This window comes from Camelus ferus, chromosome 9 (assembly GCF_009834535.1).
Source record: "Camelus ferus isolate YT-003-E chromosome 9, BCGSAC_Cfer_1.0, whole genome shotgun sequence".
Lineage (NCBI taxonomy): Eukaryota > Metazoa > Chordata > Mammalia > Artiodactyla > Camelidae > Camelus > Camelus ferus.
This window is the reverse complement of record NC_045704.1, coordinates 59,057,561-59,072,801: the sequence shown is the minus strand read 5'-3', so window position 1 is coordinate 59,072,801 and position 15,241 is coordinate 59,057,561. Positions and strand designations below refer to the sequence as shown.

Genomic DNA, 15,241 nt, shown 5'->3' with positions numbered 1-15,241 from the left:
CAGTTCCACACGTGCACCACACAGTCAGAGCTCCCCACTCCCCACGTTCACAGAGAAAGAGCAAAGCTGATTATATCACGCATGTGGTCACAGATACAGTAAAAGATACAATTGTTACACAGATGCGGGTATATTCATAAATGAGCACAAAATCTGTCCCACAGACCAGACAAAAGATACAAAGGAAACACACACACAAACCTAGACACAGCACATTGGCTTGGTACACAGATAACATGAAAGTTTTTTTTCCTGCGTTTAAATACACGTTACATATACAATAGTTCTTACTCAATGTAATATAAGTCTCTAATCTTCAGTTACACACTGATTTCTCTGAAATTGACTCAAATATGTAAATACCCAATAAATATATAATATCCTATATTTCAGGCTGGTGTTCTAACTCACAGATCAAACGTACTTTCTTTTCTTATTATATTAAATTCATCAAGGCAATATCTTCAAAGTGACAAAATATGGGCTTACAAAAGATACCTCACTTTTGTTTTTTCCTACCAAGATGAAACAAACACATAACTAGGAACCTAGATACATAATGAAACATACCTAACGTACGTGAACACAGGTACCAATCTGCTTATAGGTCGGGGAGGGACCAATTTGCATAGGTTGATGCTTAAAGTGTGGTATAAACAAACCACTGCATAAATAGGCTGACATAGCCCGGTGGAATGTAGAGTTGAAAAGCAAGCAAAGGGAAGAAAGCAGAGATGAGGCGGGGTAGATGCGATGAGGAGGATGCGAGTTGGTACAGGGACCCAGTGAGTTCCAGGCTGGGTCCCTACCTGGCTGCTCCTGCACGGGCTCCTGAAGAACCACAGTCGCTGATTCTCCATATGCCAAGGAGAGGCATTCTTCTATGTCACTGTCTCGAAGAAGTTCCACTCCGGATCCATCAGCATAGACGACAAAAAACCTATTTGAAGAAATAAAAATCTAATCCCTTGACATATTCAGCTAAAATGCTCCTTGAATTTGGAATTGAAAACAAAACTCAGGATATTATTTGTATCATATTACCTGGGGACATGTTCACCATAGATTTGTAGGTGATTCTTACGGAGGTGAATAGATGATAAAGTATCATAGCCTTCAGGTTTTGAATTTAAATCATCTTCCAAATTCTCTTCAGGCAGGACAGTTGACACGGTACCATCAACCATGACCTAAGGGACACAGTATATAAACAATTAAAAGTAAAAAAATGCTATAAAGCTTACATTTCGATTGATCTCATTTGAGAAGGCAGGTGATCAGGTGGTATACTCAGAAAATCAGGGATATTTATTTGTAAGGTATTGTGCACTGAGTATAGTTAGCATTAATAAAAGTGACAACCTAGGAGCACATCTCCACTTACAAACGGCACCTGGACTGTGAAAACGAACTAGAAGATGAACCGGAATACACTCAGAGAGGGTGACTAGGACGGCAGGGGACTCACAACCTTATCTTCTGAGGATAAGTTCAAGGAACTGGGAATTTAAACACAGAGAAAAGGCTATCCATGTGGGCAGCTGTCTTGAAATATTAAAAGAGTGACAGTATGGGAGAGGTTTATGTTCTGTGATTCTAAGCACAGAATTAGGACTCACAGGTAGACTACACAGGGAAACAGACTGGGTATCTCTCTGAGAACTGTTCTGGCCATTACTACCATCTAGATAGGGCATGGCTGTCTCCAGGAGGGAGTGCAGTTCAGGCTGACAGGCCACTGAAGGGAATGCCCCTAGAAGAGCATCAGTGCCTAGAAGAATGCTTGGCTTGGGTATTTCAACTTAGTGAGTCTGGGCTTTAAGTCTCAATTTCAAGTGGGAAGGGGAGAGCTCAGTGGTAGAGCACGTGCTTAGCATGCACGAGGTCCTGAGTTCCATTCCCAATACTTCCATCAGAACAAACAAACAAACAAACGAAAGTCAATTTCAATGCACTGTCCATTGAAACCTGTTAGTAGCCCGAATTTATGCTATGAAGAGTCTCACTTACTTAGCACAAAAAAAACTAAGTTGGATCAGGGCATATCGACATACCAAAGTCAGGGACTCTGGGGTAGAGTTCCAAGTCTAAAAAATAACTTTGCCACCTGCTTGCTAGCTAACACATGGAATTCCACTGTTGGGTGAGGAGTGAAAAAAAAAAAAGGTACCAGAGCAGGGGCTGGCAAACCTTTTCTGGTCAAGGGCCAGACAGGGAGTGTTTTAGGGTTTGCAGGCCATACAGTCTCTGTTGCAGCTACTCAACTCTGCCATCACGTGTGGAAGCAGCCGTAGACAACACATAAACAAAGAAGCATGGCTGTGTTCCAACAAAACTTTCTACAACAACACTGGAATCTGAATTTCCTATCATTTTTATGTGTCATGAAATATTTTTCTTTTAATTTTCCCAACCATTTAAAAATGTAAAAACCATACTCAGCTCGTGGGCCCATATAAAGACATGGCCATGGTTGGCCAACACCTGGCCACAGGGACGAGAGGAAGGACAGAGAAACAGAAGACAGAGCTCTACCATCAAAGAGCTGAGCACCTCTCTGGGCTCGCCGCCTCCCCATCGTCAGCCCTACTGGACCCCTACACTAACTGATAACTTCTCACCGTGGATTCTCTGCCTCAGCAAACAAACTTGCCTGCTGCTCCACACATAGTCTCTCATTTTAACCCTGATACAGAGCATTCTTACATCATTCCTCTTTGCTGGCATTGTTTTTAGTCGTTAAGTAATGTTGTTTTCCCTTTTGTTCTAATTATTTATTTGGCTTTAACATTTCAACCACCCCAATTAGGTGCTTGCTGTCCCCTAATGAAGTACCCTTGAGAATGAAAGATACTGACATTCATTACTGCTTGTCCCAGGTCCTGGCAGTAAGTGGATAACTAATTCCAAGGCAGCCACAGGAAAAAGTGACAGGGAAATTCTCCAGTGTGAAGTATCTCCACAGCGAAGACACAGCCTCTGTCCCCATACTAAGGATGCACTTTACCTGAAAGGTGTTTCCTTCAGGATCCATGACCTCGCAGATAACCTCTGATGTGTGCTTCATGACATACCTGCTGGCTCTCAGCTGCTCACGTTTTTGGAAAGGATGGTACATATCACTGCTTGATTCATGGCAATATATAGCCGAACAATCCCTATCAATATAAAGACAGCCTGTATTTGGAGGTAACACCTGGAAGGGTAACAGAAGGAGAGAAATGACTTAAAATTTCCTGCTCGATTTGAGGGATTTGGAAACTCATTTTAGGAAAAAGATTACCCCTAGATCCCAGCCACAACTTCCTGTGTTTCCAGGAAGAAAACATGGCCCGAGAGGACTTAAGCTTTGGGAAGATGACTTGATAAGGAGGCAAACTGAATGATCAGGATGTAACTGCTCCCTAGTCTCATGTTTTATCTACTCACTATAGTACCTCTTCCAAGTAATTGCCTTGTTCCTTCCTATTTAGGATGTTTAACACAGAATATTAAAAAATATTTTCACTTAAGTAAACACACTTGGCCCTATCCAAAATGTTTAGAATCCTTTTATGTTCTTGGGCAAGAAGTATCTCCAAGAGGGTCAAAAACTATGGGCCAGATGCATTTAGAAACTTTTATTTATCCTCATTTCTCTGGTGTTTTTTTTTTTCTTCCGTCTTTTGCCTCAACAAGTGACATTTATTCAAAGAAAAAAAAAAAAAGAAAAAAATGACAGGCTGTCCATCCGTTGGCTCCCTTCCCACCCCTCTCCTGCTACTCCTCAGACCCCCTTCAAGGGTTAATCCCCGCCTTAAGTAATAGCTTTTGTATAATGACTTCTGGTTCAGATAAACTCCTTTGTGAGGTATAATTCACATACCATAAATTCACCCTTTTAAGGTGTACATTCAGTGGATTTTAGTATATTTAAAACCTTGTGCAAACATTATCACTAATTCCAGAACATTTTCATCATCCCCCAAATGACATTAGCAGTCACTCTGCATCACTCCTACCCCTAACCCCTGGAAACCACTGATCTGCTGTCTCTGTGGATTTGACTATTTCAGACATTTCATATAAATGGAAGCATGCAACATATGGCCTCTTGTGTCTGGTTTCTTTCACTCAGCATAATGTTTTCAAGATTCATCTGTGTTGTAGTATGTGTCAGTACTTCATTCTGTTTTACGGATGAATGATATTTTATTGTATGGATATACCAAATCTTGTTTATTCATGAATTGATGGACATTTCAGTTGTTTTCATAGTCTCGCTATTATTGAAAATGCTGCAATCAACATCTGTGTACAAGTTTTTGTGTTTTAATTTCCCTTGGATATCTACCTAGGAGTGGAATTGCTGGATCATATGATAACTCTATTTTTAACTTTTGGAGGAATTGCCAAACTGTTTTCCAAAGTGACTGCACCATTACACATTTCTACCAGCAATGCATGAGTGTTCCAATTTCTCCATATCCTCACTAACACTTGTTATTATCTTTTTTTATTCCAGTCATTTTAGTGGGTGGGAGGTGGTAGCTCATTGCAGTTTGATTTGCATCTCCTAGTGACTGATGACGTTGAGCATCTCTTCATGTGCTTATTTGCCATTTATATATCTACTTTGGAGAAATGTCTATTCAAATCCTTTGCCCACCTTTACAATTATTAGTTTTTGTTGTTGAGTTGTAGGAATTCTTTACATATTCTGGACACTAGATTATTATTAGACATATGATTTACAAATAACATCTTCTATAGGTTGTCTTTTCACTTTCTTCGTGGTGGCCTTTGAAGCACAAACTTTTAAAAATTTTTGATAAAATTTGTGCTTTTGATGTCATATCTAACAAACTATTGCCTAATTCAAGGACTTGAAGATCTGTACCTGTGTTTTCTTTTAAGCTGTACATTCAGTGGGTTTAAAGAGTTTTATGGTTTGAGCTTTTACAATAAGTCCTTGCTGCTTTTGAGTTCATTCTATGTATGGTGTAAGGTAGGGATTCAACTTTATTCATTGTTTGTTGAAAGCCTATTCTTTCCCCTGTCGAATTTCTTGGCATGTTTTTAAAAAATTTACTGACCACAAGTTGACAATAAATGAATTCTCTGTTCCATTCCATTGGTCTATGTGTCTATCCTTATTCTAGTATCACACTGTCTTGAGTATTGTAGCTTTGTAATATGTTTTGAAATCAGGAAATATGAGTAATCCAATTTTATTCCTCTTTTTCAAGATTGGTTTGGCTGGGTAACTTGAAGTAACAAAAGAATTTTATCTTATTGATTTTTACAAAAAAGGCAGTTGAGATGTTGACAGGGAACATGGGGATTACTGCCATCTTAACAATATTGTCTTCTATAAACTGAAAATAGTATATCTTTCCATTTATTAGGTTTTCTTTAATTTCTTTCAGTGATGTTTTGTAGTTTTCAGTGTAGAAGTCTTGTATTTATTTTATTAAATTTATTCTTAAGTATTTATTTCTTTTTGATGCTATTTTAAATGGAATTTCTTCATTTCAATTTGGATTGTCCATTATTAATGTATAAAAATACAACTGATTCTTGTGGATTGATTTTATATCTTGCAACCTTGAATTTTTTAATTAGTTCTAATAGTGTGTGTGTACACTATATTTCTGATAGATTGTATTCCTTAGCATTCCTTAGAAGTTTCCTTTTATTCCTAGTGTATTGAGTTATTTTCTTTTTAATCATGAAAGGGTGTTAGATTTTGTCAAGTGCTTTTTCTGAGTCTATTTATAAATGATCATGTGGCTTTGTCCTCTATTCTATGGTATATTATATTGAGTGATTTTTGTATCTTGAACCAACTTTGCATTCCTGGGAAAAATTCCACTTGGTGATGGTGTATAATCCTTTTTATATGCTGCTAGATTAGTTGGCTAGCATTTTCTTGAGGATTTGCATTTATCTTCATAGATATTGGTCTGGAATTTTCTCACGATGACTTTGTCTAGTTGTGGTGTCAGAGTAATACTGATTTAAATAATTAGTTGGGAAGTGTTCCTTCCTCTTCTATATTTTGGAAGAGTTTATGAAAGGTTGTTCAGTGTTAATTCTTCGATAAACGTTTGGCATAATTCACCAATGAAGCCATCTGGGCCTGGGCTTTGCCATGTGCCAAGTTTTAAATCACTAATTCAATCTCTTTAGTTGTTTTAGATTTATTCTGAGATTTTATATTGCTTCTTGAGTTAGGTAGTTTGTGCCTTTCCCTAAATGTAGCCATTTTATCTAGGTTATCTAATTTGTTTCTGCATAATTGTTCATTGTATTCCCTTATAATCCTTTTTACTTCTGTAAAGTTGGAAGTAATGTCTTCTCTTTCATTCCTAATTTTAGTAATTTGTGTCTCCTGTCTACCTACCCTCGCTTTCTCTTTGTCTGTCTGTCTCTATAAGTCTAGCTAAAAATTTGTCAAATAAAACAATTTCTGGTTTTATTAATTTTTCTATTATTTTCTATTCTTTCTCTTATTTCTACTCTAATCTTTATGATTTACTTCCATATGCCTGCTTTACATTTAGTTTGCCTTCTTTTTTTTCCTAGTTTCTTAGGATGAAAAGTTAGGTTGTTGATTCAAGATCTTTTTTAATATGGGCATTTAAGCATTTAAAGCTATACATATCCCTCTCTGTGTATTGCTTCTGCTTCATATAAGTTTTTGTATATTAAAATTTTTATTTGCAGTCATCTCAAAGTATTTTTAATTTCCTTGTGATTTATTCTGTGTTAATTTTCACCTATTTGTGCATTCCTTTTGTTACAGGCTTTTAATTTCATTCCACTGTGGTGGGAGAACATATTTTGTATGATTTCAATCCTTTTTAATCTGCTGAGATTTGTTTTGTGGTGTAACAGCAAGTCTTTCCTGGAGAATGTTTCACACACGCTTGAACATAGTGTATTCTGTTGTTGAGTGGAGTGTTCTATAGATCTCTAGCAGGCCTACTTGGTTTATTCTGCTGTTTAAGTCTTATTTTTGTGTTGATCTTGTCTATTTCAGATATTGTCTAGTATCTAAAAAGTACTTAAGTCTCCAAATATTACTGTTGAATTGTCTATTTCTCCTTTTAACTATGCATTTTAAAATGTACAATACACAGCTCTGGAAATACTCATTTGTTTTTGGGCTCTGTTGTTAGGTGCATAAAATGATTATAATTGTTATGTCTTCTTGACGGAGTAATCTTTTTATCATTATAATACATCCTCTTTGTCTCTGGCAATATTTTGTCGTAAAGTCTGTTTTACCTGATATTAGCAGAGCCACTCTGGTTCCCTTTCTCTTAGTTACTGCAGGTATATCTTTTTTCATTCTTTTACTTTTAACCTATTTGTGTCTTTATCATAAAGTGTATCTCTTGTTGACAGCATATAGTCATATCATGCTTTATGATCCATTCTTCCAATATCTGCCTTTCAATTAGGTCGTTTAATCTATTTATATTTAATGTAATCACTGGTAAGGTCAGATTTGCATATTCCAATTTTCTACTTGTTTTCTATATGCCGTACATCTCTTTCTCCCCCTTTATTCATCCATTAGCATCCTCTTTTGTTTTAAATAGATATTTTCAAGGGTGTCATTTTAACTCCTTGATTCTTTGACTATTTTTGAGTTATCTTCTTAGTGCTTCTTGGGGATTACAAATAACATCTTAATTTATAACTGTCTAGATTGAATTAATACTAAGACTTGCAATATTACACAAAATCTTTGCTCCTATATAGCTCTACCTCTCCCCCTTTTGTTATCATCAAAAAGTACATTTTTATACATTATAAGCACATAGGTACACTTTTGTAATTGTTGCTTTATGCAGTTGACTTTTAGATCAAAGAGAAAAAAAAGGTCACAAACAAAAATACATGTATACTGTCTTTTATGTAGTTACCTATATAGTTACCTTTAAGAGTGTTCTTTATTTCTTTGTATGTATTTGAGTTACTGTGTAGTGTTCTTCCATTTCAGCCTAAAGGATTCCCTTTACTTTTCCTTGTAGGGTATATCTAAGAGCAGTGAATTCTCTCAGCTTTTGTTTTTCTGGAAATACCTTAATTTATTCTTCATTTTTGAAGGATAATTTTACTGAATAATGAGTTTTTCGTTGATGATATTTTTCTTTAAGCACTTTGAATATGTCTAGACTGCCTCCTAGACTCTATGGCTTCTGATGAGAAATCAGGAGATTCCCTCATATTTGATGAGTCTCTTCTCTTGCTGCTTTCAAGAGTCTTTCTTTGTCTTTTGTCTTTAGTTTGATTACGATCTGTCTAGGTGTGGATCTCTCTTGAGTTTATCCTATTTGAAGTTAAGATTCCTTTATGGGAAGATTGTTTCCATCAAATTTGGGAGGGTTGAAATCATTATTTCTTCAAATAATCTTTCTGCCTCTCTCTCTTTTCCTTCTCAGGCTCTCATTATGCAGAAGTTGATATGCCTGATGTTATCCTACAGGTCTCTGGGGCTCTGTTCATTTTCATTCATTTTTCTCTCTCTCCCTCAGACTGGTTAATCTCAATTCATCATTTTCAAATTTGCTGATTCTTTCCTCTTACAGCTAAAATTTTACGTTGAGCTTCGTTAGTAAATTTTTCATTACAGTTATTATGTTTCTAACTCCAGAATTTTCTGTTTGGTTCTCCTTCTTCGCTCTCTTTTTTTTTTTTTTTTTTTTTTTTTTGGAATTTCTGCACTTGGTGAAGCATCATTCTCACATTTTGCTTTAGTTCTTTACATAAGATTTCCCTTAGTTTTAAAAACATATGATAATAGCTGACTTACATTTCTCTGTCTACTAAGTGCAAAGTCTGGGTTTCCTCGGGGATAGTGTCTATTGATTGCTTCCTCCCTCTCCACCCCAGTTTAGGGGCTGTAATTTCCCTTTTTCCCCCATGTCTCATAATTTTTTGTTGAAAACTGGACATTTTAAGTAGTATAGTGTACAATTCTGGAAATTAGACCCTTGCCTCAGGGCTTGTTATTGTTGGTTTTGTTGTTGTAGCTGTTTGTTTAGTGATTTTCCTGAACTCTTTCTTTAACATTTACATTTATTGTCATGTGCAGACCTAACATGTTTGTATTGTTGCTCAGAGGTCTGCTCATAATTAGGCAGATGTTGTCTTAAGTAATTAAACTAATGCATCTATCAGCCTCTGCTGAGGGCTGTTTGCCTAGTGAGGTATTTTTCCAACATTCCAGCAGCAAGTCTGCAATCCGACCTTAGCCCTCACTCCCTGCTTCCGTAGAGCCTCTCGATCTCGGCAAGAGTGAAAGATCAAGGTTTTCTGAGTTCTTTTATGGGCATTTACATAGCCCTGCATGTAAGTGCGGCTTTCTAGAGTCCAAGGAATATGTCAGAGCTCTTCAAAGCCCTCTATGGACTTCTCATTTCCCTTCTTTCCCCTTTAACTATTTTGTTCAGCCTCTTGTTTGTTACTGCCACTTCAGACAGCTGTAACGTTAAATAATTACCTCTCTCTGGGGAAAAGCCTGTTTGTAGGGAGTGAGCTCAGAGTTAGATCCAAATAAAGACAACCCCTGAAGGTGGAGGTTTCCAGGGAACTGCCAGACAGGCCAAACAATGACAATATTTTGTGATGGAGCTTTTGAGGGGCTCCAAATTTATTCTTCGTCTGTCAGTGCTGGTTTTCATAGCTATTATGCACATGAAGGTGATTTTCAAGGATGCTGTGGAACTGGGGGAGGGGAGAGGAATCTGGCTGTTCTGCCACAGTGTCAGTCTTTCTTTCCTTTTTATTTAAATAAACAATGCCCAGATTATTGTCATCCTCTGGTTAATTTCCAGACCTCTGAAAAAGTTGATTTTGACAATATTTCCAGTTTTCTAGTTGTTTTTAAAGAGAAGTAGATTTTTGGAGGTCCTTACTCCACCATTCTGGAAGTTTCTCAGATAGACTCTTCCACATTCCCCAGGCCCAGAGAACCCCATTGGACCTTGACTAATTCTGAGGCTTCTCTGTGGTTTCAGGCACATTTTAGAGAAGGCACCGGTGATTGGTTAAATTTGCAATTTTCCCGGCCTCCATTAGTCCTCATCAAAATGGACCCAAATTGTCAGAGACCGACTCTGTAATTTACCAAAAGCCGCTCTGGACAAAAAAATGATTGCCTATAACTCTCAGAATTAAGACACACACCATAGGTAAAGCAACCATGTACAAAAGCCAAAAAGAAAACCTGGTAAGAAGGACGTGCCTTGCCTTCTAGGAAGGTATCCTAGAGAAACAGCTATGCTGAAGCCTAGAGACTCAACATGGCAAATACAGCAATGACCCCTGTGCATACATACATATGCATACATGACCCCTATGCATACATATATATGTGTGTACATTTGCTGCTCCTGCTGTTATTGTTAGTGACTGTCTTTGATTAACCGGATACGCAGTTAACAAATCAAATTCCCATAATATTACACATTTATACTCCTCAGAGTTTACTATAAAATTTGCCTCTTCCAACTGATTTCACACTGAGTAGAGGACAAGCCACCCTCCATCAGGATGTTTGTTTATGGTATTGCTATTAAAGCCAAGGCCTTCTGAAGTCCTTTTCTGTAGGATTCTTATGAATGCTTATTACATTTGTGTATTTTCCCCAAAGGAGTCAGGATCAGACTGGTATAGAATAGTCAGAAGTTCACTCCAGCATGTACATACACACGTGCACGTGCGCACACACACACACACTCACACACCTTTCCCCAGAAAGATAGGAGGTCTTCTGGTCTAGGGAAATGGGCTTCACCTCCTAGACCCAGGGACAGAGGAAGATTTCCTATGGGAGGAAATAAACCCATTACTTGTTTCTGAAACCCTCCAGATGGGCAGAAAGTCCCACCCTCACTTTTGACACATTATGGTCATAGAGGATAACAACTGTTACACTCACTTTCTCTTTGAGGTTTTGATTAATCTTTTCCAGGGCTGCCAAGGCACAATAGTGGCCAATATTTCAAGCTCTAGCTCTCTTTTTCACACCCTGCCTGAAATTCAGCCTCAGTCATCACACTGCCCAATGTCCCCATGCTGGTGAGGAGGTAATGACAGGTGGGCCAAGGCCAATGGAGGCTGGGTAGGAGGTATTTTTGAATGGCAGCTTTCAACTCTATAAAACTACAGAACTATATATAAGTGTTCCTAAGCTTACTTGGAGGCTTTTTTTTTTTTTTTTCCAGTTGGGAGCTAAGACATGTGTGTTTCTCAACCAGGAGCCATTAAAGTTCATCCTTTCTTGGCCTGTGTTTCAGGAGATTGGGCAAACAAGCAGCGACTGAATAGTGTCAGACACTGAATATCTCCAAGTTGGATCTCTTTTCTGTTACGTCTCTTCCTCCAGTGATAACTGTCATTGGTCCTAAAATTCCTTTGAACTCATAGCTGTAACCGTTAGAGTCTGGGGCTTTGATAAAAATAAGGCAAAGCTGGCCTCATCACTGAATCTTAGTAGGACATCTGGTACCAGAATCTGTTAGGACACATGGTACCAGAACATGGACGCTGCCTAAAAGAACGGACATTCAGAGTGCCACACAGGAATAGCATTCCTCTCCATCTGCAATATATCATGGTCATCTCTCACTCTCAGCATCTTCCTTGCCCCACAAGGATCTGCACTGGATGAAGAGGAAGGAGGATGACACCAGGAGAGATGGGAGGGATAAACTGGCTCCAGCAGCTTTCACAGTAATGAAGGTTTGTCACTGACGTCTTTGTCCATCATCTTTCGGCTTCATGCTCTCAGTATCCTGTGACATTAGATGTGACACACTAGCACTCGTGTCCCTTCTCCAGCAAGGGGAAAGACCAAGGCAAATCCTTCTGAGACTGAAGGGACTGCAGGCTGACCCAGCGTGGGGTTGTGTTTAACAGGGAAATGCAAGGAGGCAGAGGAGTTAACGGTGCTTCTCCTCATCGCTCCAAAGACAGAGCTGTGCTTCAGCTGGCTGACTGCCCTCTCAGGACCACACAGAGCACATGCACCCTCCCATCCTGCGGGGACACAAGGTAGCAAGGGGACAGTCTGGAGGTGGGAAGGACAGGAGAGTGAGAATGAGGGGAGAGGGGGCAGGAGCTGAAGCTGGTCTGATGGGGACAAGCCAGCACTGACTGCTTCTAAACCCCACTTTGCCCACACCTACCATATAAAGGATCCCCAGCAAATTCTGGTTTACAAACTTGAACCCCAAATACCCCAAAGTATTGAAAGACAAGCAGGACAATGTTTTTCTGGAATGGACTGTAAAAAGAAGGCGAATAAATTTAAAAAGATTGCAGATGTTCACTGCCACAGAGGAATGGGTTTCCTTCATTGAGTGGCCACTCACCTCTGGCACTCCTCATCGCCCCCAGACCTACCTGGTATGTTCCCTGTGGCTTTGCAATGATAGACGTCCCATCCCCAAAGGTGGCACAGCAGCTACTGTCCTCGCAGTTGGTGATGACAGTGGCGTAGTGTGAGTTTTCTATCCGCATGCACTTCACCTGCCTGGTGACCGTCCGAGGACCTTCGGCTGCAAGCAAATGCAAAGGAAGCAGGTCTGATAGGATGCACGCGTCCGCCTGCTGACTCTGCTCCTGGACTAGGAGTTGAGATCTGGGGCTGAGAACTCACTCCTCAGGGCTGGACTGTGGGCTACTCTATGTCAACGTAGAGTAATTCTTCCAGAATATCTCTTTCTACTTAATTTAGTGTGCTGTTTTGTTCTTACCAGTCTTTTTATTTTGAGAAATTGAAAATACCCAGAAAAGCAGAAAATGTAATTTAACTATTTGTAGGCTCACCAATCCAAATTTACACTTGTTAATATTTTGCCATATTTGCTTCATGTTTAATATGTCCATAAGAGGAAAAACTGCAGATCAAGTTGAAGTTCACTTTTCTCTTTATCTCTGGGTTTATTTCTTTTTCTCACAATTTATTTTTATACTTTTATATAAATGTATGTATCAAAAACAATATATGACCTTTTGTGTGCTTTAAATTTGCATAAGTTATACATTGCTCTATGTAACATTCTATACATCTTCTTTCACTTAATGTTTGGTGACCTTTAGCTATCTTGATGTATACATGTGTATGGATATGTGTATGTGTATGTACATGCATGTGTGTACTTCATGGCTTTTAATTGCTATATAGTATTCCTTTGTAAGAATATACCATCTTTTATTTTTCTGTTCTACTGTTGATGGACATTATGTTTTCCCAGTATTTTTTTTTTTTATTGAAGTATAGTTGATTTAAAATGTTGTGTTAGTCTCTGGTGTACAGCATTGTAATTCAGTTATACAGACACATATATACATATTCTTTTTCATTTTCTTTGCATTATAGGTTACTACAAGATATTGAATATAGTTCCCTGTGCTATATAGTAGGACAACGTTGGTCATCTATTTTGTATGTAGCAGTTAGCATCTGCAAATCCCAAACTCCCAATTTTGTTTTCCCAGTATTTTCATATTATACTTTAATATTGTGATGCAAGTAGCATTCCTGTGCCTGTTCCCTGTGCAAATGTACAAGAGCGTCTTTCTCTATAGACCCAGGAGTAGAGTTAGTGCATCATACGATAGGCACATTTTCCATTTACTAGATATTTTTAAATTGCCCTCCCAAGTGGCTCTTTTAATTGTCACTCCAACCGGCAGAGTATAAAGGTTCCTCTTTTTCCATTCACTTGCCAATTTTGTTCCACTTGATTTGGCAATGAAGCATTTAATGTATTAAACAAATAAACTCTGGAATTAAAGACAAGTGAGTCAGGGAGTAATTTTTCTTTTAAAATCTTGTTTAAATTTAGGTTAGGAAATGTGGTAGGCTTTTAGATAATCTGAACAGATTCCAGTTCATTAGCAGCAGCTGCCGCTTGCTTTTCACTCACACCACCCTTCTGATAAGGAGAGTTATCACAAAGATCTGAAGGAGGACTGACCTGAGGTCACCTATTTCTGCAAATTAGATTCCTTAAGGATCAAGGGAAACAGGTCTGAGATCTAACGTCCAGGACAGTTGAGTCATGATTATTAACTTTCAGTTGCTACCAATCCAGGCTGTAGGTTTTTAGTGGTAAAAATGGAAAAGGCATCATTACTGTCCATCAGCCAACTAGCCCTGTGATCACTTGCATGTCAGCTGAGGATAAAGATCATAAAAAAGGGCCTCACAGGCCCTGCTCTGGACAGCAGCAGTATTCTCTGGTTCACCTCAGTTCTTAAAAAAATTATTTTTCTCGTGTGTTTCCAACAATCAGTGAGGTTTCTACCTGTCTTATTCTAAAGACATAAAATATTGTCATCTAGTTGAAAAATAAAACTTACTTGTTTCTTGATCATCCAGAGAGATAATCTGATCTTCATAAACTTGATAAAAGGTTGTGATTCTGGTACCATCAGCATGATCTACTATCCGGGTACCGTCTTTCATTTCAACGATGATCACTTTGTCTTCTCGAGTTGTCATAACCTGGACATACAAAGGCAGAGTGCCATCACTCGGTCAGGTGGTTAATTCCAAGCGTGCTTATTTTTACTTCCCACTGATCACCATCAAAGTCTGCTTATTTATTTATAAGTGAAAGTTTTATCTCATCCACTTGGTCTAACCTTTACAACAATCCAGGGAGGCAGGAGATGATATCCCTGATTTGCAGATGAGGAAATTTAGGCTTAGGGAAGTTAAGAAACTTGCTCAGGGTCACTTGGCAAGTGTCAGGGTTGATGCTGGACAAAGGCTGTCTGACTTCAGAACTGATGTTCCTTCCACCGTTGCATGTTTGTGAGTAAAAAGTGAGTATCAGGACTGACCAGACCTAGGTATTTAAGGGAAAATGACGCCAGGTCCCCGTGTTCTTGGAAACTACAGGTTTAAGGTAAACATGGCTGAGGCTGCTGTGCACGCTATGTGAGTCAGTGTACAGGTCTCGGCCTCGTGTCATCAGATCAGGAAGATGGGTGGGGGACAGAGACTTCTGTGTGTCAAGTTGATCACCCACCACAGGAAGCCAAGTCACCTTGTCAGCCCAGTACATTCCAGATCTACTCCAATGCAATCCACTGGAACGCCCATTTAGAGCACTGACTGCGTGCTGTGAAGTGTGACAGGTGCCGGGGATAGGTATACAATGATGAACAAGACTGACGTTTAAATCCCTAACCTCTAGGAGTTATAGGCCAGAGGGAGGTCACACATTAC

The 15,241-nt window shown here is 38.7% G+C and overlaps 1 protein-coding gene across 1 annotated transcript in view; it reads right to left on the bottom strand.

Moving 5' to 3' along the window:
- The window catches only part of SPAG17 (sperm associated antigen 17), a 190,430-nt gene that overhangs the window by 30,071 nt on the left and 145,118 nt on the right, over positions 1-15,241 (bottom strand). Inside the window, exons 30-34 of the mRNA XM_006184295.2 lie at positions 14,368-14,512; positions 12,403-12,557; positions 3,008-3,196; positions 1,045-1,190; positions 810-940 (exon numbers count right to left, since the gene is read on the bottom strand). Of these exons, the coding sequence (XP_006184357.2) occupies positions 810-940; positions 1,045-1,190; positions 3,008-3,196; positions 12,403-12,557; positions 14,368-14,512 (766 nt within the window). The remainder of the gene's footprint in view (positions 1-809; positions 941-1,044; positions 1,191-3,007; positions 3,197-12,402; positions 12,558-14,367; positions 14,513-15,241) is intronic.